Source organism: Sus scrofa, chromosome 1 (genome assembly GCF_054392235.1).
Source record: "Sus scrofa isolate SSC_HxYL_T2T_F1_AM1 chromosome 1, Sscrofa_HxYL_maternal_Yorkshire_Landrace_v2.0, whole genome shotgun sequence".
Lineage (NCBI taxonomy): Eukaryota > Metazoa > Chordata > Mammalia > Artiodactyla > Suidae > Sus > Sus scrofa.
The window spans coordinates 271530991-271556995 of record NC_139383.1 but is presented as its reverse complement, the minus strand read 5'-3'; the positions used below and the strand labels follow the sequence as shown (position 1 = coordinate 271556995).

At 40.6% G+C, this 26005-nt stretch overlaps 2 protein-coding genes across 11 annotated transcripts in view; both read left to right on the top strand.

The window, feature by feature from the left end:
- The window catches only part of MEGF9 (multiple EGF like domains 9), a 94279-nt gene extending 83954 nt beyond the window's left edge, over window positions 1-10325 (top strand). Inside the window, exons 4-6 of the mRNA XM_005660387.4 lie at window positions 2084-2227; window positions 3397-3666; window positions 5867-10325. Of these exons, the coding sequence (XP_005660444.1) occupies window positions 2084-2227; window positions 3397-3666; window positions 5867-6318 (866 nt within the window). The 3' untranslated portion in view covers window positions 6319-10325. The remainder of the gene's footprint in view (window positions 1-2083; window positions 2228-3396; window positions 3667-5866) is intronic.
- A 14529-nt stretch (window positions 10326-24854) lies between these two features.
- The window catches only part of CDK5RAP2 (CDK5 regulatory subunit associated protein 2), a 183032-nt gene continuing 181881 nt past the window's right edge, over window positions 24855-26005 (top strand). For all 10 annotated transcript variants that reach the window (XR_014826137.1, XR_014826135.1, XR_014826138.1 and 7 more), the window contains exon 1: window positions 24855-25090. Coding sequence is in view for 7 of the 10 variants with exons in the window: in XM_084994127.1 (XP_084850253.1) it covers window positions 25035-25090 (56 nt within the window). In the remaining 3 variants the exon portion in view is untranslated. The remainder of the gene's footprint in view (window positions 25091-26005) is intronic.

Sequence of the window (26005 nt, the reverse complement as noted above, 5' to 3'; positions counted from 1 at the left end):
TTTTTTTTTTTTTTTTACGGATTCACTCCTTTGGCCATCTTTCAGCAAAGAAAATGTGAATTTTAAGGCAGTATTGTAATATTTGGGAAATTCAAGGCAGGGCGTAATGAACAAAATTAAACCTCAGCTAATTTTTACGTATCATTTATCATAAAAGAAAGACTTTCAAATTTTAGATGTTAAAGGAAACTTAGATCTCATTTAGTTCAGCTTTCTTAATTTATAGATAAGGAATTTAAGGGATTTAAAGCATAAAGAGAAAATATTGTATCCTACGGAATAGTCTTTCACCCTCTAAAATATTTACATTACATTAAATCATCAGCCAAGGAATTTTGATCCCATTTTACAGATTAAAAAAGTGAGACATACCAAAAAAAAAAAAAAAAGTGAAATTCAGAGAAGCTATTTGCTGATGGTCACATAGCTGGTAAGAAGTTCCTCTGTGAATGGAACTCAGATCTGACATTACACATATACTGTACCATCCTTCTCATGCTATGTAGCCTCCCAGAGAGGAGTTGTAAGCTGTTAGAAAAGCAGACTCATATTATTAGTTCCTACTCTGTATGGATTTTAAACTTTATGATCTTTATTTTTATTGTAAAAATCAATCTTCAATTTTCTACATGAAATGTTTATTTATTTATTTATTTATTTATTTATTTTGTCTTTTTGTTGTTGTTGTTGTTGTTGTTGTTGCTATTTCTTGGGCCGCTCCCGCGGCATATGGAGGTTCCCAGGCTAGGGGTTGAATCGGAGCTGTAGCCACCGGCCTACGCCAGAGCCACAGCAACGCGGGATCCAAGCCGCATCTGCAACCTACGCCACAGCTCACGGTAACGCTGGATCCTTAACCCACTGTGCGAGGCCAGGGATCGAACCCGCATCGTCATGGATGCTAGTCGGGTTCGCTAACCACTGAGCCATGACAGGAACTCCTATTTTGAATTTTTAAATATAAAACCCTATGGAGAATAATATAACAAATACCCATGCACTCACACCTGGAATTAATAAATAGTAACATTTTGGTATTTTGCTTAATATTTATACATCTATGTATATAGTTATATATTCGAAACAGAAAATTTCAAGTAAAGTTGGACTTCTTCCTCTCTGTTTTCTTCTCTACTCTCTTTTTTCTCCCTCCCTCCACAGATGCAAGCAGAGCATAAAACTTGCCTATACCCTCTCAGTCCGTATTTAATTTTTACAACACATATTATATATATATATATATATTTCCATCTGCTTAGTGTATTATGTATCCATTTGCTTAGTACTGTTTAGTGTGATTTTAAAATTTAAAAATTTTTTACTTCAATCAATTTTTACAAAATAAGTACTCTCCTTCTGTACATGTCATTCTGCAATTAGCTTTTTTCAGCCAGTGTTGTTTCTTTTTCCTTTCCTTTTTAGGGCCACTCCAGTGGCATATGGAAGTTCCCAGGCTAGGGGGGTCAAATCGGAGCTGCAGCTGCCGGCCTACCCACAGCCACAGCAACGTTGGATCTGAGCTGTATCTGTGACCTACACCTCAGCTTGTGTCCAGGCCAGATCCTTAACCCACTGATTGAGTCCAGGGATTAAACCCACATCCTCATGGGTACAGGTTGGGTTCTTAAGCCACTGAGCCACAACAGGAACTCCAGCCAATGTTGTTTTTAAAATGTATGTGTGTTCATACATATAGGTCTAGTTCACTTAACTACATTATCCCAACCATGAAAAAAATACAGTCTATTCTTTTTAAATAGATCTTTAGGTTGTTTTTATTTTTTCTTTGCAAGTAGTTGGCCTGCTTTCGGTATGTAATCTATCAATCCACAAGGCCTTATTGTGACTCTAGTCATGTGCCTAGCCTTTCCCTAGAGAGTTTACAATCTAGTAGGGGACAAAGAACTCACAGACGCCCTGGTGTAGAAATAAGATGGCGAAGAAAGTGGACTCTGTGCAGTCTCTGTTGGATAACTTTTTCTGGTTAATGCTTAAGGTTTTTTGGTTGCAGGTATGATTTATTTAAAGTTACTGTTCTTTCAGAGTAAATCTTTAACTTCTTAAAATAATTTGCTTCTTTTAGGTGCTTGTTTAAATTGCCAGGACAACAGCAAAGGGGATCACTGTGAAGAGTGCAAAGAAGGATTTTATCAGAGTCTGGATGCCACTAAAGAATGTCTTCGCTGCCCTTGTTCAGCAGTGACATCTACAGGCAGTTGTATCATAGGTGAGGCCTTTTCCCTAAATGTTCATTTTTAGAGAAAAAAAAAAATCAGTGAATCGGTTATCAATAGGTATAAAGTGTGTTGATAAGCAAAGTTATAGATGCTGTAAGTAAAAGGGAGTTATAAAAACAACAAAAGGGAAGTTCCCCTTGTCGCTCATGGGTAACGAGCCTGACTAGTATCCATGAGGATGCAGGTTCAATCCCTGGCCTCACTCGGTAGGGTTAAGGATCTGGTGTTGCTGTGAGCTTTGGTATAGGTCGCAGATGCGGCTCGGATCCCACGTTGCTATGGCTGTGGCATAGGCCAACAGCTGTAGCTCTAATTCGACCCCTAGCCTGGGAACTTCCATATACCGCAGATTTGGCCCTAAAAAATAAAGCAAACAAACAAAATCAGCAAAGGTTTTCCTTTCTATGAGTTTGTACTCAAATCCAAATACATATGTGAAATGAGACATGAGGGAGGGATGAGGTGATTTTTGTTAAAACTGTTATTTTATTCCATCTGATGTGACTAAAGAGAAAGGAATAAAATATAACTGCCTATCCATCAGTTACTCAGATTCCTTGTATAAGCATACTTTTCTTTTCTTTTCTCTCTTTTTTTTTTTTTTGCTGCATCCACAGCACATGGAAGTTCCCGGGCCAGAGATCAAACCTGTGCCACAGCAGCAACCTGAGCCACTGCAGTGACAACACCAGATCCTTAACCCCCCTGCACTGCAAGGGAGGTCCTAAGCATACTTCTTTTGTTCTCTACCTGAAAAGGTTTTCTGCATGGCCCTCTCATTCTCACAACAAACTGGACTATTAATAAATAAGGTGTCAGAGTTCCCATGGTGGCTCAGTGGTAGCGAACCTGACAAGTATCCATGAGGGCTTGAGTTCAATCCCTGGCCTTGCTCAGTGGGTTAAGGCTACAGCTCCAATCCAACTCCTAGCCTGGGAACGTCCATATATTGCAGGTATAGCCCTAAAAAGAGAAAAAATAAATAAATAAATAAAATAAATAAGGTATAAATTATTAGTTTGAATTCCTTATGTTTCTTAAGCTTGAGAGGAGCTAGTAGGCAGGGTGTATAAACTGTTTGGGGGACTAGTAGTAGTTTTGCATTTTTAGCTGTAGCTTGAAGTTGTACTAAATTATTTTGGTGTTCTCTCTCTTTTAGAATTGGGTGAATTGGAACCTAAATGTGTCCAGTGTAAAGCTGGTTATACAGGCCAGAACTGCAATGAATGTGAACATGGCTATTACAATTCTGACAGCATCTGTATGGAGTGCCAGTGTCATGGCCACGTGGACCCACGTAAAACGCCAGAGATTTGTAAGCCTGACAGTGGTGAGTGTATCGACTGCCTCCATAACACCACTGGCTTTTGGTGTGAGAACTGCCTAGAAGGTTATGTTCAAGACCTCCAGGGAAATTGCATCAAGAAAGGTAAAACTTCACCTGTGGGTGTAAATTTAATATCTAAACCTAGCGATGAAAATTTCAGGACTCCTACTTTTAGCTTTGTAAAAGTTTCCAATCCCACCAGAGAAGTTTTCTGGAAGTAGGTTTTAATAGATATTTTCCTAAAGAGATTTCCTTCCATTCCTGCTGCTCTCCTAATACTCCAAAGTCAACTCCCGAAATTTGAGGACCCAGACGAAGTCACTGCAGTGTTCTCACATTTTCTCTTCATCTATTTTTATTTTAATAATTTAAAAGTCCTATCATTTCTTTTACCCTTTACTTCCTGTATTCTCATTTCCTCCACTAATCATAAAAGGTCTTTTTAAGTAGGAACCTATACTCTGGTTAGAAGTTCCAGCTGAAAAACAAGAGTTTATTCGAGCTTTTGTCCTAACTTTGGGTGTAAGTTTTCCCATGTGTGATGGAGGAAATTGTAAAAATATTACCTTTCATTTTTAAAAGAAGAAATTATTCATATGGCAAAATGTTTCTTACAGTAAAATATTTCTAGTCATTAGTAAAAGTTAATGATTAGAAAGTCAGGAAGAGTTAGGGATATTCAGGCTTTCTTAGGTCATAGGTATATTAGACCATGCTCGTCTATAAGCCAGTCTTTGATATTCTGAGTGATGCTGAACACTGGGCAGAGAGACAGTTGGTCTGTGGCAAGTGGTATCCTTCTGTCATTTTATTGATATCCTTATTCTGCTGTGATTAAGGCTAAAAAACTCAGATTAGGAGTTAATTTGTGGTGGAGCAGGTTAAGGATCCAATGTTGTCACTGCAGCGGCTGGGTTGCTGTTGTGGCGTGGGTTTGATCCCTGGCCTGGGAACTTCCACATGCTGCTGGCATGCCCCACCCCAAACAAACAAACAAAAAATACAAATTGAATCCTACCACCCGCCTGGAGATCCTGTCACTCACTTCTCTTTCCCACTGGAGGCAAACCTTGTCCATGCTTAGCTGACAGGACTGTGATGGTTTTGCTTATTAGTTATTAGGACTGTAAAACATGCCTCTTTTTAGGATAGATTGATGTGGCTGGCTGTGCTGATAAATTGTAGCAATAATTGTCTTCATTTTATTGAGTGCCTACTATGTGCCAAGCACTGTAAACATTAAATGTGATGTTATGTAGTACGTATCTCATGTAATCCTTCCCAAAACCTCTGCAAAGTAGATATCATTATTCCCATCTTATAGATGAGGAACTTCAGTTTTAAAAAGGTTGACTTGGAGGGGAGTTCCCTTCGCAGCTCAGCAGTTAAGGAACCTGACTAGCATCCATGAGGACACAGGTTCGATCCCTGGCTTTGCTCAGTGGGTTAAGGATCTGGTGTTGCCGGGAGCTGTGGTGTAGGTCACAAACGAGGCTCGGATCCCCATTTGCTGTGGCTCTGTAATAGGCCAGTGGCTACAGCTCTGATTAGACTCTTAGCCTGGGAACCTCCATATGCCATGTGTGCAGCCCTAAAAAAATACAAAAAATAAAGTAAAATAAAAAATAAAAAGATTGACTTATTGCCAAACAGTTCTACTTAATTCCAAAGCTTTTAATATTTCTACTGAGTAGTGCTGCATTAGAAGTGCCAAGTATAGCACATTAATTATAAAATAGTTGTAACGTACATAAAGGAAAAATCACTATGCTTGCAATTAAAGGTGGGCTGTTTTCTCTCCTGGGTGATATCAACTTTGGATGTTTAAATTGTGTTTTTGAGAAGTAACTAGAAATACAATTTTTCCTATTTTGTTTTTGCCTCCATTAAAGAGAATTTTAGCCTTATGAAATGCCATCAGATATGTTGAATTTAATTTTAGTTCAAATGATTATCATCTGTCCCCTTCACTTTTAACAAAGGGATTTAGAAATCCCTACCTTTTCAGGAAATTATATGAATCTATTCAAGAGTAGAGAAGGCCGGAAAACTCCAACGTGAGAATTTTCCCAAAGATTTTAGTACAACTAAACATTTTGGATAACAGCCATGGATGTAATAATCCAACTTTCTAGACTCTGATTCTTTTCACTACGTTTCTTTAAAAATTATTTTATTACCGTTAAGCAAAGTATCATGTCAACATCCCATATCAATTTCCACTCCCATGTGTATTTATTTTATTGTTTCTTAAAACTAGATATTTTGTCTTTTACATTTCATTCTCTGTTTTTATTTTCAGAAGTTATTGTTCCAACACCTGAAGGTTCTACCATTTTGGTTTCCAATGCCTCTTTGACCACATCAGTGCCCACCCCCGTTATAAATAGTACTTTTACCCCCACAACCCTGCAGACTATCTTTTCAGTAAGCTCTGCTGAAAACAGCACATCAGCTTTGGCTGATGTATCATGGACCCAGTTTAACATCATCATTTTGACAGTCATCATCATTGTGGTGGTGCTGCTGATGGGATTTGTGGGGGCTGTGTACATGTACCGGGAGTACCAAAACCGGAAACTCAATGCCCCCTTTTGGACCATCGAGCTGAAAGAAGACAATATCAGTTTCAGCAGCTACCATGACAGCATTCCCAATGCAGATGTGTCAGGACTGTTGGAAGATGATGGCAATGAAGTGGCTCCTAATGGTCAACTGACCCTGACGACGCCAATACATAACTATAAAGCCTGAGGAGCTAGAGCTGTTCTCCAGGATTGTGAAACCACAGTGCTTACCAAGACAGCATCGGCCCCTGGGCCAAACGCAGCCTGGGTAGAGCTGCTGAGATGAGAAAGCAAAGGCATATAGAGCATCTAAATTTTCAGGTACGAGTTTGTAATGTACTCAGCCTCTTACTCTTAGTTTTCCCATGAAGATTCAAAGCAGTCACTGTCAATAAGGACTTTAAGTAAAGTATATTTTTGTACCAAACCACATAAAAGGAGTATAGACAGGCTGAACCTCATAGTGCAGCCCAAATCCACTTCAACCTCCAAACAGACTCCTGGGGACGTTTCACCAAACCAGCGGAAAAAGGATGATGGATGTGGAGGGAAAAGACAGCCAGAAGACTTCATCTCCATTCCTGGAACACATTTTTTTAAAGGAGGGCCAGGGATCATATTCATTTTATTGTGCTGAAAGACATCACTGAGGAAAAGCTGATGTTTGGGCTGTATCACAATAAACAATCTTGATTATTTCTAGAATAGGGGCAGAACAGTCCCAAAGAAGACCTTTAGAAGGGTTTTTCCTTCCAGAATTCTTGCTCAATGATAGGATTAAAGCAAAGGATAAGCTGCTGATGGTACAGAGAGGAAGGCAGCATCTGGGAGCAGGAGGCTGATGGTCCTTATTAGGGTCTCAGTGCAAATGATAGATTGTCTAAAAATAACGACTAAACCTGCTTCTAGAGAAATAAGGTGTATATAGTTAATGTAGAATATCTGGTCAGCGTTGTATTTGTATCTATTTGTAAAAAAAAATCATGTCATATTTTATCATCTAGAATTTATTTGTACAGCAGTTAATGGCATTGTAAAAAGAAAATATAGGGTTTAAAATACTGTAAAATAGATGGCAATATTGCTAGAGCTGGGACTCTGGTGAGCATCAGTCATTTTTAGTCCCTCTTTGGACGTTGTTGAAATTTATAAGAGGTTGAATGTTTCTAACTTTTCTTTCCCTTTTTTCAGTCTAAAAGTAGAGTTATATGTTCTTTGACTTCCTATAGATTCAAGCAATAGATTTTGAAGACAGTGATTGTTAAGCTGGGACACAGGCTGCACTCTCCAAACTACCCATCTAATTAGACATTAGCTACTCTATGTAGTTTACATAGGTTAGTGTAGACCATAATCTCATTCAAATGTTTTTTATGTAAAAGATAGTCTTCCAAAGGAACTAGAAATATTTTAGTTCCAAAAGAAAAGCCATCATATCACTTGGCATCCCCTGCAAAATACCCTACCTGTGAAATATTTATATTCTCTCCCCACCAAAAAAAAGTACCTCCTACATTTGAACACAGCTGATCACTCACATCTTGTGAGGTGTGTACCACCTCTCTGCAGTGCTATAGTTCTCCCATCTTCTTCTTACCTGGTTCCAGGGTAGCTCTGCATTTGAGTGGGTAGAGTTTAGTCCTTGCTTTTAGACACAGTTTTTCCCTAGAGGCCATCTCTACCTTTGCTCTCTTCTAATTAAGATATCTACAGATTATAGATTAAGCGAGCCAGGAATAGCAGCTGGAAGTCAAATACAGATATTTATTAGGAGGAAGAGCAAACTGTCAAGAGGTCAGGAAAAAAAACAGCAAAGATTTAGGCATAGGAAATCCAAGTTGATAACTTTGCCTAACTTCCCCAGAGAAACACCTGGAATTGGGTCATCCCTCTGTGGTTGTTCTCAGGGTTCAGAGGTGATGCTCTGGAGGATGGATGTACAGGCAGATAATCTGCTTCTAGTAGCTGGAGGTGCTCTGAATATTTGGCCATTGCTCATGAAGACAGAGATTACATTATATTAGTTATATTAAAATTAGTTAATATTTCTAGAGCCCTCTGCAGTTTGAAAGCATCTTTCTATATGTGCGTCCTTTGTTCTGCACCATAGGCCCCTGGGGCGATAATTGTTGTCCCCATTTTATAGGTGAGGTTGAATGTCTTGTTCAAGGCTACACCGTATGTCATTATTAGGCTTGGAGTTAGGACTCCTAATTGTTCTTTCAACTGTATGCTCATATAGAAATTCCCCAGCCTTAGACACAAGAAGGCTGGGAGGAAGAGTCCCATCTATGAAGGTTGCTAATTTTTGTTAAGGACAAGGTACAATCCAGGGCCATATAGCTGTGAAGGACTTTGTGGAAAGAACATAGGAGGATTACCTTCTGAAGCCAGTGTTGGTGATAAGAAAATAAAAATGCCAGTTTGTGCTTCATTAAAGTGAACTAATCCTTCTAAGCAGAGAATGAAAACCTGACTTCCCCAGCAGCTGCCACATATGCGTGTGTAGACTATGCAATACACAATTCCAAGGAATAGTGTAAAGTGACATAGCGTCCCGTGCTTCTGCTGGTGGAAATAATTTTGCTCTAAAATATAAATCAATCTTGAAGTGATCTACCACCAAAATCAGACTAGGAAACCAGTATGGAATGCATTACACAATACTCCTTCCTCTAAAGGCATGATCTTCATGAACCATGGCATTCAGCCCTAGGATCCCATAAGTCCTTCAGAAGGACTAATCATGGAAGAATTTTTGTCTAAGGATTAGAAATGCATTTATTTTCAAGTAAGATAAGACTAGTGTGAATCTTATTGATGAATGACAGATACTGCTATTAGGTGATACCTTTATCTTCGTTAACTCGTTTCAGTACACCCGTAAGCATTTCTGACAGTTAGATCCCTAAGTAGTTTGTTAAGTATGTCTGTCCTCCCTTACTTTCCCCTCCCTCCCTCCATCCTCTAGCCCCCAGAGGTCTCTTACTAATAGAATTTCTCCAGTTATAGAGATAAATGATAATAAAAACTAAACCTCGTTTATACTAAGGTCCTATGGACTTTAGGTGTTACTCTTAGGGATACCTGAATATTAAGAGAGGATAACAGAGCAGACATAGAATGGGGAGGAAGAGATTTGGGGATAGAGAATTTGTAGAAGCATCAAATTTTATGACTACTCTCTAGCCCCAATATTCCCGGGAAAATTGACCATTAAAGCGGTTCTCACTGGCCTCCTTACTTCATTTTGGTCAGCTGAGTGCCATGAGGTCATTTAGTCCTTCTTGTGCTGTTTTGGAGCCAGAAAGCTACAGCGAGAGTACCTCTGCCTGACAGCCTCAGTTTGGACTGGCCTGTGAAATTATTTACCTGGTCCTATATTTTTTTGTAGGACACATGGTGGACATAACACCATTTATAATGAACATTCCCTGGTACTTATATTTTGAGGAATGTGAGAAGGAGTTGAATTTATACATCTCAAGGAAAGCTATATCTGACAAAAACTTCAGAGAAGTAAAAAGCAAGCAGTGTAACCTGTTAGAGCAAGGAAAGCATTTCTGGCCTCATCCGTGAAGAGCCTTAGGTCTGTTATGATCATCTTGATAGGAGTTTAGGAGCTCACATGAGTTTGCTCTGTGCAGGGGAGTAACGGAAGGTTAATGCAAGTTTTCTCTTCAACCTTGAGCGAGTGACAATGCCAAGGGAAGAAGCAGGAAGAACACACTGATTCATTTGGAGAAATCAAATGATGTCACGTGGACTCAAAAGGTTATGAATCATCAAAACGTCGTGGCTGAATGATGCTTTTTCAAAGGCAGCTGGGAACCTTTCCTACTTGTTACTCATGCGTACGCAATAGCTGCGCCAGCGGCCCTTAGAACGGGAGCCCAGGGCTTCAGGTCTGCGTTAGTTCAAGGCTAAGTGATTCAAAGTGAAGTTTTCATGCTAGGCACAAGCACTCTATAATACATTAAATTTCAGCCCAAGCAATTGGGGAGTGTTTCTGAAACATTAAGCTTGTATTTATGTCACTAAAATTCTAACACAAATTTTAAAAACATGTCTCATACATATGCTGTACTAGGCCTCATGATGCATTTCTAAATTTGTGTATGATTTGAATATATGAAAGAATTTATACAAGAGTGTTATTTAAAATTATTAAAAAATAAATGTATATAATTTGTACCTATTGTAGATTTGCTGTTTTGCTTTTTAATGTGGTCAAAGTAGTTGGAAGTCTTCGAATATATGTCACAGATCACTTATTTTCAAACCACTTCATGAAAATCTTTGAACCCTTCATTTATTGACCATGCTTCCTGTTTTAATAAGTTTCTTTAAAGAAATATTTTCCACTTAGAGAAAAAAATGCCACATGAAGAAGATTCCCCCATCTCAGAACAAAACAAAATACCTTGAAAAAAACAGCATATATTAACATATATTCTTGTCTGTGCTCTTACTTTTCCCATATGAGATCCATTGAGATTTCTATGAAAATGTTACAGAAAAAAAAAAAAACTTGCTCCTTTTGGATTTCTTTTTCGTGCATGTAGAAAATTCCTTTTCTTTAGAATAAATCTGAAGGGAACCATGTTCTATGTGTTTTGTTAGATAACCTGTAATGAAAGTATATTTCTTTACTCTTTGAGGTGCCCTTGAAGATTCTCAATTTTGGCAAAGCTCAAAGGATGCCATCTAGATATCCAAGAGGTACTTCGAAAAAGAAGAAAAAATAAGTCAGCCCTTTTCTTTGTGCTGAGAGCTTTATAAACAATTGATTATTCAACTGCAGTTGGTTGATATTTAAATTTTAAAACTCTGTTTTTCCTTTCTTTTCTAGTTACACAAGAACAGTTTTATTTATAATTCCACCTTAAATATTACACATGTGGTTCTTCTGAACATGTTCTATATATGAATTTGGTATTAGTTTAAGAGAACAATAAGCAGAGCAGAAATCTAAACAAATGAGAATTTTGAAAGTAAATATATAATACAGATTTACCAGAGCAAGAGGAAATCTTGTCAAAAACATCACTTTTATAATATTGTTTTTATACTTTTGATGAAAATCTATCAAGTAAAGACATTTGCCACAGTGCATTATCAAAACTGGTTGTATTCATTTTCCTTAGCCGTATAAGATGTTCGTGTTTTTAGAAATTCAGCATGCTCCACTATAATTATATCGGTAAATTCAGAGTAACAGTTGTGCCTAGTTATATTTTAAAAGTGAAGCTAAATAAAAAAAATGTTTTTCATGGGAGTATAGTATTGGGAATGTTAACTGACAGTCTGAAAAGCAACACTCTAAGTGAATGGTTAAAAAAAGTAGTTTTGGGGAGTTCCCATCATGGCTCAGTGGTGAATGAACCTGACTAGTATCCATGAGGATATGGGTTTGATCCTTGGCCTCACTCAGTGGGTTAAGGATCCAGCAATGCTGTGGCTGTGGTGTAGGCTGGCAGCTGCAGCTCTGATTCGACCTCTAGTCTGGAACTGCCATATGCCATGGGTGCAGTCCTAAAAAGACAAAAAAAAAAAAAAAAAAAAAAAAAGTTTTGGAGTTCCCTTGTGGTGCAGTGGGTTAAGGATCTGGCATTGTCATGTAATGGCACAGGTTCAATCCCTGGCCCTGGAATTTCCACATGCTGTGGGCAAAATAAATAAATAAATCATAGTTTTATAAATAAAATAAATCACAGTTTTACCCATAAGTTAGTTTTTCAAGTCAGTTTAATGAAATTATTGTCACAATTATTGTATAGGCTAATACTTCCCATTTAAAAAACAAAAGCCATCAGACGATGTTAAATTTTAAATGTGTTGCTTGTTCAGATTAATAAGTAGAATACGTATTTTGTGTGTTGAACGTTGAACTTTTAGCAGATGGGGAAAAAAACAGGCAAAATGTTTTCTTTGTATGTACTCAGAGTAGGTTTAGGTAATAAAGGAAGTGTTTGGGAGAGAATATTCTTTTGTGGTTTCCTTTGTGTTGTCAGACCAGCTGCTAAGGTGTTAAACGTCAGTAGGCTTTTCTTAATCTCTGCCCCAAATAGGGAAGAGTCTTAGCCCTTCCTTATGCTCACTACCATTCTGACACAACCATATTAAATTCATGTACAATTTCCTATATATGCCAGGTTACATGATGTCTTTTTCCCTTTGCTGGTACTATTTCTTCTGTCTATAACATCCTTGAGAAGGTTTATTCATTCTTTGCAACCCCTTGATAAAAGAAGGTTGATCAATCCTTAATTTATATCACTATTTGCCTAATGAAAAGCCCTCTTATGGAACATATTTTTTTATAAATACTTGTTATCATGTCTTCCTCAATAGACTGCATTCCTTGAAGCCAGGAGCATTTATTCTTCAGTCTCTAGTATCTGGCATAGTGCTGGCATATTATGGGTACTCAGTAAATGGTGGTGGTTTAAAACAAAAAGCAGGTCTTTGAGCCTTCTTTGGTGAAATATTGTAAGAAATCTTATATTCTGGAGTTCTTGTCGTGGCACAGTGGTTAACGAATCCGACTAGGAACCATGAGGTTGCAGGTTTGATCCCTGCCCTTGCTCAGTGGGTTAAGGATCCAGCGTTGCCGTGAGCTGTGGTGTAGGTCGCAGACATGGCTTGGATTCCATGTTGCTGTGGCTCTGGTGTAGGCCGACGGCTACAGCTCCGATTAGACCCCTAGCCTGGGAACCTCCATATGCCGTGGGAGCGGCCCTAGAAAAGACAAAAAAAAAAAAGAAAGAAAGAAAGAAAGAAAGAAAGAAAGAAAGAAAGAAAGAAAGAAAGAAAGAAAGAAAGAAAGAAATCTTATATTCTGTGGATAAGATAATATTTCTTATTTAGTAAAGAAGTCAATATTTGGGGTTCAGAGGGTCTAAGAAACTCTTGAAATTTTATGCTTATTTGTGTGGGGTTTTTTATGGAAAGAGTCCATACCCTTAATCATAGTCTCTAAAGGGAGTACGAACCCCAAAGGATTAACAACTACTTGGACAGGGATTACTTTGTGTATTTCATCAATAAACCCCTCCCCCACCAAATATAAATTGGTACATCCTTGATTCAATAAATCCACTCTGGGTAATCCTTCATAAGGAAATGACCAAAAAAGCTGACTTTTGTGCAAAAAAAAATTTTTTTTTTTGTATGAAGTTCAAAAAAAAAGGAAATGAACTCTAGATGTTCAATAACAGAGACATGGCTTTGTGCATATACCTATTGAATCAACACATGGTTATTAAGAATAAAGAGGGATAAAAACAGAATCAGGAGTTCTCCTCATGGCTCGGGGAAATGAACCTGACTAGCATCCGTGAGGACACAGATTCGATCCCTGGCCTCACTCAGTGGGTAAAGGATCCGGCATTGCCATATGCTGTGGTGTAGGTCGAAGATGCGGCTCAGATTCCACCTTGCTGTGGCTGTGGTGTAGGCCAGCAACTACAGTTCCAATTCAACCCCTAGCCTGGGAACCTCCATATGCCATGGGTACAGCCCTAAAAAAAAAAAAAAAAAAAAAAAAAAAAAAAAAAAACACCAAAAAAAAAGAAAGTTAAGTGAAAAAAATAGAAAATTTTGAAGACGCACATGAAATTCCACTTCTGGTATATAGTTAGAGAAGCTCTTATGTATATACACCCAGACCCACGTTTCAAGTTTTTCAGTGCAGCATCATTTGCTATAGCAAAATAATTGGAAACATCCCAATTGTTTGTCAGTAGAAGAATGGATAAGTTGTAGTCTCTCCATATACTTTGAACAGAATTTTATACAGCAATCAAAAATGAATGAATTACAGCTATATATACCAATGTGGATAAATCTTAGAACATAATGTCAAGCGAAAAAAGCAAGTCATAGACTATATACAGTATAATCTATATAATGGCCAAAAATGGGAAATGGAATATATTGTTTAAAAGTACATGGATGAGCGAGTTCCAGTTGTGGTTCAGTGGGTTAAGAACTCGAGTAGTGGAGTTCCCGTCGTGGTTCAGTTGTTAATGAATCCGACTAGGAACCATGAGGTTGCAGGTTCGATCCCTGGCCTTGCTCAGTGGGTTAAGGATCCAGTGTTGCTGTGAGCTGTGGTGTAGGTCACAGACACGGCTCAGATCCCAAGTTGCTATGGCTGTGGTGTATGCTGGCGGCTACAGCTCTTATTCACCCCCTAGCCTGGGAACTTCCATATGCCATGGGTGTGTCCCTAAAAAGAAAAGAAAAAATAAGTGGGAAAACTTTAAAGAAAAACAAGGGAATGATTAATACAAAAGTAAAGATAAACTTAGAAGGGAAAAGGGGATACACATTGGTAATATTCTTTAAGTAGTGTATGTGTATATGGATTTTCATTGTATTCTTTTTATACACTGTATACACACACATATACTATTATATGTATGTAACATGTCAAGGGAAGATTTTTAGGAGGATAAAAACTAATGGATACATACAACATGATTTCAACTCTGTTGAAAAAATGCATACAGAAAATGCTCAGAAGGAACCATCATAACTTGGTGATATCTGTACTAAAGAAACAAAACAAATCTACTATACTTACTTCATAATGGTAAAAGACTAAATTCATCAGGAGGCTATAACAATGCTAAATGTTTATGCACTTAAGAACAGAGCTTCAGGAGTTCCCTGGTGGATCAGCAAGTTAAGGGTCTGGTATTGTCACTGCTGTGGCTCAGGTTGCTGCTGTGGCATGGTTTCAGTCCCACTGCTGTGGTACAGGAACTTCTGCATGCAAAGGGTGTGGGGCAAAAAAAAAAAAAAAAAAGAAAAAAAAAGAAACCATTGCCTAAAGTGAAGTCATAAAGATTAAACAAGAGAGCACTTCAGAACACATGAAGCAAAAACTGATAGGATTGAAAAGAGAAATAGGTAAAACCATATTTATACTTGGAGATTGCAACCCCTCTCTCAACAACATGTAGAACAAGCAGACAGGAAAGCAGTAAGGATATAGAATACTAAAACACTGTCATCAACTTGAACTAATTGGCATAGAACACTCACTCAATAGCAGGATGTGCATTCCTTTCAACTGCACATGGGACATTTACTAAGACTACACACTGGGCCATAAAACAAATCTTAAATTTTAAAATATCAAATCATGCAAAGTAAGTTCTCTGATTGCATGGAATTAAAAGTTAGTAGTAGAAATATATCTGGAAAATTCAGAAATATTTAAAAACTATTATGCCTGTAAATAACACACAGGTCAAAAGAAATGAAAACAAAGTCAAAGTATTTTGAACTGAATTAAAACGAAAAAACATACCAAATTTGTGCGATGCAGCTGAAGAAGTGCTTAGAGGGAAATTAAGAGCACTGAATGTTTATATTAGAAAAGAGGAAAGATTTTGAATCAGTGACCTAGAAAAGGAGGAGCAAAATAAACCCAAAATAAGCAAACGATAAGAAATAATAATAAAGAAGTAATAAAGATGAGGGCAAAATAAATATAAAAGAAAACAGGAAAAAAATGGAAAAGTTGGTTCTCTGAGAAATTCAATAAAATTGATGAACTTCCAGCCAGAATGATCACGAAAATTTTAAAACAAGAGAAGACACACACAAAAAAGTAATGAGAGAAGGGAGGTCACTATAGAACCTATGGACACTAAAAGGACAATAAGGGAATTTTATGCCAATAAATTTGCTGACTTAGTGAAATGCACAGATTCCTTAAAAGACATGGATTACCAAAGCTCACTCAAAAATAAATAGAAATAGAGAACCCAGTAGCCCTATTGCGTACAGCCCTGGTATCAACGAGTGCTCAGGAAATGCTAGCGAATGATGGGTGATGGAATCTGCTGAATTGCAGTGTTTACACTGATAAATATGATAAAGGCATGTGAATATACTGCAGTTTGTAGGCTTTGAAGTAACATAGCCTAAACCAAATACAAAAGATTCCGTTATTTTGAGCAGCACCAAGTCACTTGTAAATAGGGATGGTTTTGACCCTGGGAGCAAACAGCACACAATTTCCTTCAGTGGAATTATGCTGATGAAGCTTGTTCCTTCAGAGCAGAGAGAAATCTTCCCCCACAGACTGGACTACATATCCTCAAACATTTTGGCATGTGCTGACTGGGTGGGAAGCAAATTTAGTCTGATAGATGGATGCCTTTGGTATCCTCCCCTTCCTGCCTTTAATTTCAGTAGCTTGCAGAACCAATAGACTATATTTCGGCTTTTTAATCCCCGCCCCCAACATTTCCTAAATGAGCCATTGTTATCTTTAATCACTCTAGCTAGGGGATCATCCAGTTTCCTTGGAAGAGGCTATTTTTTGCCAAGAGATGAAATTCTTCCAGACACAGATAAAGACATTAAAGGTTGTCTGTTAAGATTCTGTTTTAGTTGAGATAGCAATTTGGGGGCAATTAAGCAAATGGTATAGACTCCAGTAGGCCATTTGTCCCCAAAGGAATTGTCTGAAATGTAGAGGCCTTTATATTCCAGAGCCAGAATCAGAATCTTGCAACAGTTACATCTTGAATTTCCTTCTGTTAGAATGAAAAGGGGGCAATGTTAACAAGTATTGGGGCCTGGGTAAAGATTTAACTTCATTTACTAGTAATCTATACCTCACCTTTCTGTATTAAAAGACAGAGTTCATTAAACCACTAAATTACGGAGGAAAGTACCAGTTTAGTGTGCCAACGAGAAGATAAGTACACCAGCAAAGCAAGGCTAAGGCTACATTAGCAGCTGACACCTAATTTAGCTGAGCTTCTCAGAAACCAACAACCAACAACATAGATTACTTGGCTATTACTAGTGAAAGGATGCCTCCTGAAATATCAACAGTAAAGCTCTGGGCTCTAAAATGCCATGGGTTGTAGTACAAAGAACATCAGCTTTGGAAGCAGAGAGGATTCCAGTGCAGGCTCCACAACTGTAGTATTTTGGACAAGTTAATAGATGGCTCTTGGTCCTGCTGTCCTTACCTGTAGAGGAATAATGATGCTGACCTCTTAGCATCACACTGAGTTAAATGAAATCATATGTGAAGTGCCCCAGTACATGCCCTGTCTATAATAAATGATAGGTCCTTTGCTCTGCCTGTTTTATTTAAGAGGTCTTCCATAAAAGCTTCACCCCCCCACCAAATGTAGCATTATTATTATTTTTGGCCATGTCCATAGCATGTGGAAGTTCCCAAGCCAGGGATCAAATCTGTGCCATAGTAGTGACAGGAGCTGTTGTAGTGACACCACCAGATCCTTAACCTCCTTCACCACAAGAGAACTCCAGTGTTACTGTTTTTTTTTAATGGAGTGGTACCAGGTGGCTTGTTTGCTGAATAGCCCAGTATTGGAGGAAGTATTGCCTGGGTTTCGGGTATATTTGGAAAGAAATGAGATACTTTTCTGAGTTGAATTTCTTCTCTCAATGAGCTCAGTTGAATAGAAGAAACAGGCAAGTCAAGGAAAATTACAGAGCTGCGTAAAGTGCTGTAGATGAGATAGAGCCAGGGTGTTTTGGAAGTTCAGAAGTGTAGGGCATCTATATAGATTGTGGCCCAGAACATTCTCTTATTTATTTTTTTTCTTATTTTTTGCTTTTTAGGGCCACACCCAAGGCACATGGAAGTTACTAAGCTAGGGGTCGAATCGGAGCTACAGCTGTTGGCCTACACCACAGCCACACCAACACCGTATCTGAGCTGCCTCTGTGACTACACCACAGCTCAGGGCAATGCTGGATCCTCATGGATCGAACCGGCACCCTAATGGGATACTGGTTGGATTGGTCTCCACCGCACCACAATGGGAATTCCCATTCTCTTATTTAAACTATGGTGGGACAAACTGGGAATTAGGCAGAGAAGGGGAAGGAAAGATATTCTAGACTCTTAAAAACCACTAGCACAAAGAGTTCTTTTTGGAGAGTTAAGAAAAGATGCTTGTCTTTGGAATGGACTCAGCTTGGGAAACAGAGCTCACAGCCTGGCAAACAGAGTATGGACTAGATCTCAAGCCTCTGCCTGTCCTTGGCTGGGTGTCCTCAACAGGGCAAACCCGTGCTGTGTATACACCGGTGGCCACACAGGGGAAGACCTATGCAAAGGCAAAGAGCTTTTTTTGCCTTTGAGGAAACAGCTGTGGCACGCCACCTACTTGTGGTGCCTCCCCTAGGTCCTGACCTGTTCTCTTATTCAGAATTCAGGGTCTTTAATCCCAATCAAGACATCAAGATTCTTTTAATCTGTAAAATGTCCAGACAATTGATTAATTCAATTACTCTTCTTTGCCTACAGCTGTCGCTGTTTTACGTATTCAAATGTGCAGCTGGGAAGGGTACTTGAAAGATTTCCGTAGTACCTTAAGATAGTTTTCTCAGTCTTTGACTCTCTAAGAGCCAGCCTTTGAGTTTAGGTACCCGGGGATCTGGCCGTGGTACTGAGCATGATCAATCTAGGCAGGGAGATCTTGACTTGGGATGTAGCTACATCTTCTGTAAGTTTCAAAAAAAAAGGGGGGGGGGAGCACCAGCTTTTGGGAATCAGAAAAATGAGGTCAATGTTCTTTCTGTCACTAGCTTACTGTGTGACTGTGGGAAATATGAGTTCATGTGTTTTGAGACTCAATTTCCTTATTCATAAAGGGGAACAAACTTGCTTGTATGATGAGAGAACATGAAGGAAAGTGACATGGCCATTATCAATGGTGCTGCATCAAAAAGTGATTTTATTTCTGCTGGCTTTAAAAAGTGAGTTGCTGGAGTTCCCGTTGTGGTTCGGGTCCTGTTAAGGGACCCAACCTTGTCTCTGTGAGGATATGGGTGTGATTTCCTTCAGTGGGTTAAGGATCCAGTGTTGCTACAAGCTGCAGCATAGCTTGCAGATGTGGCTTACATCCAGTGTTGCTGTGGCTGTGGTGTAGGCCACAGCTGCAACTCTTGATTTGACCCCTCGCCTGGGAACTTCCATATGCTGCAGATGCAGCCATAAAAGTAAAAAAAAAAAAAAAAAAAAAAAAAAAAAAAAAAAAAGTGAGCTGGTGGTGGCTGTGTGGCATGTACGGTTTCTTTTATTTATTTATTTATTTATTTATTTATTTATTTATTTATTTATTTATTTATTTATTTGTCTTTTTAGGGCTGCACCCATGGCATATGGAGGTTCCAAGGCTAGGGGTCAAATTGGAGCTGCAGCTGCTGGACTACACCATAACCACAGCAAGGTGGGATCCGAGCCATGTCTGCAGCTTCAGAATAAGATCTCAGTTCCACTCTCAGTTCTACTGTTTAGCTGCTGTGTGGCCAAGCAAATCCCTCTCCTCTCTAAGCCTCAGTTTCATCAACTATAAAATTGGAGCATCATCAGTCCTTGTTTCATATGATTATTGTGAGGACTGAATGTAAAGTGTTTTGTTTTGTTGTTGTTGTTGTTTTGGCTGTGCCCTTGGCTTGTGGAAGTTCCCAGGCCAGGGATCAAACCTGTGCCTTGGCAATGACCAGAGAGGCTGCAGTGATAATGCCAGATTCTTAACCTGCCGTGCCACAAGGAAACTCCTGAATGTAAAGTTTTAACACAGTGCCTGGCACATAGAAAGAACTCAATACATGGTAACAAATATCAGTTATTCATGGAATGTCAGAGTTGAGGGGAGCCTCAATGCTATAGTCTCGTGTACCGAGTTCATAGATAAGAAGCCCAGAAAGTAGAATTGGTGGGTCCAAGGTCATATCATGTTGATTGTGTTACCCTCTCTTGACCAAGAATCTATATGCCGTTCCCTTGATATGGAGTATTTCTCATTCCTCTTCCCATCTTGAGAAGAAGTCGGGACTCTGAGTTAATGACATGGGCATTGAGCCCCTGCTATGTGCACAGCCTGGGACTAGATGTTGGACCTGGAAGGCATCACTGACGTAGTGACCCAGCATGCTATGGGGAAGACAGTGGCTGCTAAATGGAAATTAGTCAAGGGTTGCTGTTGGTGAGGGTTGGATGGGAATAGTTCCTGTGAGCAAGGGGGCAGAGTCACATGTAAGAAACACTGTTGACCTTGAAACCGGACAGACCTGGGCATGAATCTTAGTATACTTATGTATTTGAAGGGTGACTTGGCCAAATCTGTGCAACAAAAGAAACAATGATAATATTGAATCATAACCCACAACGTAAAGCAAGTAGCCACAAATCCATCCTGATTTAAATGAACAACTGAATGAATGGGAGAGAAGAGAAAGCTCTTCCACAGAGAAAAATTCCAATTAATAAAGATAGAAGGAGTGATGCAAACAGGAAATCACCAACTGACAACACTGTGATCATTGTTTTTGGTAAGAATTATCAATGGATGCTATAATCAGGGGTGAAAATTTGATGAAAAACAGGGTATGCACATGGTCTCAAATGTCACTACCTTATTAATTATAAAAAGATAGACATTTTATCATGAAGTCTTGGAAGATATCACCTTAGCCAAGAGACTAGCGCTAACAGCATCAATTACTGAGACAGTAACATCATTTGCCTGCTGGTACCCTGAGCGAGGCACAGCAGCACTTTTGCGACAGTTTTGCCAAAAGTGCACAACCTCCATTTTATCCTAAGGAAACCCCACATGAGCTGAAACTGAGGAACGTTCTATCAAATAACTGGCAAGAATTTTTCTAGCATGTCAATATCACGAAAGACAAGGACAGAGGAAATGTCACAGATTGGAGGAGAACGAGGAGATGGTATAACTAAGTGTAATGTGGAATCCTGGATGGATCCTGGGCCAGAAAAAGGGCATTAATGAGGAAAGTTGATTGAATTTAAATAAGTGAAATTGTGCTAATATTTTAGGAAGCTGGATGAAGCTTATACTGGGAAATCTTTGCACTCTTTTTCAACTTCTTTCTAAGCTGGAAATTATTTCTAAACGAAAAGCTAAGAGAGAGAGGCAGAGAAAGGAAGTGTGACCTTTGGCAAATCTCTTCTTCTCCCAGAGTCTTCGTGTCCTAACTCCTTCCTGAGTCTTCCCAATCTACTTCACAGCGTTGTAAGGATAAAAAGAAATAGTGCAGGAGTTCCCATCGTGGCGCAGTGGTTAACGAATCCGACTAGGAACCATGAGGTTGCAGGTTCAATCCCTGCCGTTGCTCAGTGGGTTAACGATCCGGCGTTGCTGTGAGCTGTGGTGTAGGTTGCAGACGCGGCTCGGATCCCGCGTTGCTGTGGCTCTGGCGTAGGCCGGAGGCTACAGATCCGATTGGACCCCTAGGCTGGGAATCTCCATATGCCACGGGAGCGGCCCTAGAAATGGCAAAAAGACAAAAAAAAAAAAAAAAAGAAAAGAAAAAAAAAGAAAGAAATAGTGCAAAGCAATGTGAATGTATTGATGCTACAAAAAGTTATTCTTGCTGTTAGTAACGGCAGCTCCTGTGTCTTGAGGGTTCTACCCTAATGAGAAACATCTGGCTGTAACTACTTCCTCCCAGCCATTTGATATGACCTTGACCAAGGAAATAATAATGCCAGCTTTGTGGCTGGGTGGCTGTAGTCAAGGAGATGGCGCCAGATAGCCCAAACAGCTGGTGGTAGTGACGTCACCTCCAGGCTTGGCAGAAAGAAAGGCCATGGTGAGACAGATACGGGGCAAAGGGCTTCGTCTCTGACCATGAAAACAGGAAAAACAACTTCCCAAATAGCCCATCTTTTGTGCAATTGATTCTATTTTCAGTTTTCAGATTCACTAAAAGGTTTAGCACACGAGGCAGGAACATGGCCATTTGCTGAATGGGCAATGGATTAATCATAAGATCTCCTTCCTGGCTTTTTCCTCTTTTTAGTTCCCAAAGTATCTAATGTAACTGTGAGACCTCAGCTTTTTCTGTCCCATTTCACACGTGGGAAACTGAGGAAGAGCAAGGGGAAAGGACTCCAGGTCCCAAGAGGACTTCCCAGAGTCAGAATCCTGGCACCCAGACTTACAGTCCTAAAATCGTATTGCCCACATTCAGATTCATCTGGTGGTCACACCTTGAAATATTTGCTCAAGGAGTAGAGTCTGGTGAACACATTCCTGAAATACTGTTGTCTGAATGCAGACCTCATCTCTTAATCCTAAATTCTAAAGTGGAGAGAAACAAACAAATAGAGAAGATAGGCTTCCTGAAATAATTAGGTCTTTGAGATTCAGAGGGACATGGGCTCAAATTCCAGATCTGTAACTTACCAGCAGGGAGAGTTATTTTTACGTCTTTCAGCCTCAGCCTCCCCACCTGTAAGTGAAACAGAGATTAACAATAGCACGTATCCTGAGGGTTGCAGTGAGGGTTAGGTGCGGCGGTGCCTGTGATATGCTGGCACAGGGGTCACATAAGAAAGATCAAAAAGTGCACATCCTCTTCTTTGAATCCATTCTCAGGAGCTTTTTTTTTTTTTTTTTAAATCTTTTTGCCTTTCCTAGGGCCACACCCGTGGCATGTGGAGTTTCCCAAGGCTAGGGGTCGAATAGGAGCTGTAGCTGCTGGCCTACACCACAGCCATAGCAATGTGGGATGTGAGCTACGTCTGCGACCTACACCACAGCTCACGGCAGCGCCAGATCCTTAACCCACTGAGCAAGGCCATGGATCAAACCTGCAACCTCATGGTTCCTAGTTGGATTTGTTAACCATTGTGCCACGACGGGAATTCCAATTCTCAGGAGCTTTTATCTGTTGCATGAAAGTTAGTTCTTTCACTTGGGATGTGATGATTTAGAACCCTGCCTCCCTCACCAGGAGAGGTGTGTTAGTAGCTTTGAAATCAACACAAAGAAATCTCCTCCAGAGCCGTAAGGTCCTGAGACATCTATCCAGTCCAACTCTCTTATTTCACAGACCTAGAGACTGAGGCCCAGAGAAGAGGAGCGAAAGGTCACAGAGAGTCGGTGGCAGAACCAGGGCGGGATTCCTGACACACCAGCTTTCCTGATTTTGGACACACTCATCTCAACGGTTGAACTTAACACTGGCAAAGATTGTTGATTCCAGGGACTCAGACTGCCCCTTTCCGGTGTGCCGGCTGGTTCCTGACTGCTCTTTCAGGCTGTTACTTTATTGCTGATTCTGGGATTGGTTGAAGATCTGGGGAAAGAAGAGGGACAGGTGCAGGACCCAGTGCTTTGTAGCCTTCACTAAAGCTGTGTGTGTGTGTGTGTGTGTGTGTGTGTGTGTGTGTGCGCATTAGGGGGGAGAAGGGATTACCTTTCACTGAGCTGCTAAAGGTATCTCAGGTCATCTCCACATTGTCACAAAAACCTTGCAGGATAAGATACAAACTATTATATATAAACTGGATAAACAACAAGATCCTACTGTAGCGCACAGAGAACTATAGTCAATATTCTGTGAGAAACCATAGTAGAAAAAAGTATGAAAAATAATTATATATATATAAAATTATTTATATATATATATACCGAGTCACTTTGCCATAAAACGGAAACTAACAAAACATTGTAAATCAGTTACACTTCAATAAAAAAAAAAAAACTAACAGGATAGGTGTTAGCTCCATTTTCCATACTGATTGAATCATTCACTCAACACATATGTTTAAACACCTGCTGGGTGGCAGACCCAGTGCTAGGTGTTGCGGATACAGCTGTGAATAACTCAGAACACAGTCTCCGCTCTCCTGGAGCTTCCAGTCTACTCCAAAAGGAAGACATTAAAAAAGTTATACACGGAAGGATAGAATTACAGGACGTGGTGAGTGCCATAAAGAAAGAATATAGACAGCTAGGAATGCAAGAAAGGGCTTGATATAGATTAGAGGATTAAAGAAGGCCTCTTTTGGAAAGAATGAGGAAACTGAGGCTGAGGGAAGTCACCTACATAATTACAGAGAAAGGCACTTCTCCCATCTTTTCAAGTACTTTCCATCCAGGAGTCTCCTGATGGTCGCAGCAGAAGGTAGCAACACTGAGATGAAGAGAGGAAAGCTGATTTTGTTAGCCAAGCTCTGCCAAAATTATCAATGTGTTTGGTGATTGCTAAGTGCTTTAAGAAAGGCAGGCAGGGTTATGCAGAGAGCTCGGATATGGTTAGCAGGAGCTGCAGATCTGGCTTAGTTGACAGATTTACGGTGCTTGACCTAGTCTTTCCTCTCCGTGGGCCTCAGTTTACTGACCTTCAGTGCATTTGAGCCCTAAAGGTGATAAAGGACCCCTAGGTGAGACACTGGAGAGGGAGTATCCCAGACCACTAGGCTTATAGGGATGAGCTCATTTGTTTCAAACTAAGTGTGCAAATTACTGCTTGAGTTGGGATTCTGCAGGTAGGATTTTTTAAAGCGAGGCAGTGCCCAATTATCTGTTTCATGTCAAGGTGGAAGCCTTTGGAATGCCCAGACCCTAAGGTTCGGCGACATTACTCTAGAAAAATATGCACCTATTTAGGAACTCCGAGGGTTCCTGAGAGACTGGATTCCCATCTCCCGCTCAAATTAACGGCCCAAGAACTGTTCAGCCCTCAACAAAGATGGCGCTTGCCCTGGTCTCGGCCCGAGCGCCCTCACTAAAAATGGTTACCGAACTCTCTTTCCTTTAGTCTTGCTGGCCTGAGTGCAGACCCTCTGCCCTTAGTTAAGATGGCGGCAGCCCGCTCTTCCCTGCCCGGCCTCGGGCCCCCGCCGGTCGGCTTCACCGCGCGCGCCTCGGTCACCCCGCCTCTTTTCCGTAGGAAGAAGCGCCGGGAAACATGGCGGCAGCTGCGGTTTGAATTCCAGCGGCGCCGCCAGAGTCCTAACAAGAGCTAGGTTGGAGGGGGCGGGGACCTGGGGAGCCGGGCTGGTAGCTACTGCGGGGGGAATCAGTGGCGCCGCCGCCAGACACCAACGCCACCACCTCCTTTGTGTCCGTGATGGACTCGGTTTTGGAAGAGGACGTCACCCTCCATGGGACGCTCAGCGGCTGCAGGTGCGGCCCGGGCTTTGGGGGTTCTCGGCAGTCGGGCGGGGTTCCACTTGATGGGGTTCGCGCCGTCTGAGACTTGGGGCATGTTCTTGAGGAAGAGGGTGTTGGAGGGTTCCGGACATGGGCATTGTGTGGGATGGATTTTTTGAGGAGAGGATCTCTTTGGGGCCCCGCCCACTGATACTGAGTGTCGGTTCTTGGAGGTCCCCACCTGCCCCACGCCCACATCTCGTATTTCGGAACATACTTTGAAGAGGAGGTGGGGGGCAGATACGGCGTTCTTTCAAAGAGCAGGAGATGGGGGACCTCTTGGAGTGTGTCATTAGTGGGGTTGGTTGAGGGGCGGGGACCTTGAGGGTATTTGATGGTTCTTTCTGATTTGGGGTATTGCGTTCGTTATGGGAAGTGTAGTTGGTCTGTCCAGAATTTGTTTGTCGGGGTCACCTAGTGGCCACCAAGACTCTGGTATGGAGTGCAGTGGTTATGAACCTTGGTTGGAGTGAAAAAGAACTGAATTAAAATCCAGCTCTTTAAACTAACTGTGTATGACCTTTGTGAAGTGGCTTCACCTACTTTGCCATCTCTAAAATGCTGCTGGTAGTGATAGCCATCCAACAGAGCTGGGGTGAAGATTAAAAGAGAAGATGCTCACCCAGCAATTTGCTTGGCAAGTGTAGTGCCTGGCACAAAATCAGGGCTTAAAAAATAGTTCTTGGAGTTACCGTTGTAGCTCAGTGGTTAGCGAATCCGACTTAGGAACCATGAGGTTGTGGGTTCAATCCCTGACCTTGCTCAGTGGGTTAAAAGATCCGGCGTTGCCGTGAGCTGTGGTGTAGGTCACAGATGCGGCTCGGATCCTGCATTGCTGTGGCTCTGGCATAGGCTGGTGGCTACAGCTCCGATTGGACCCCTAGCCTG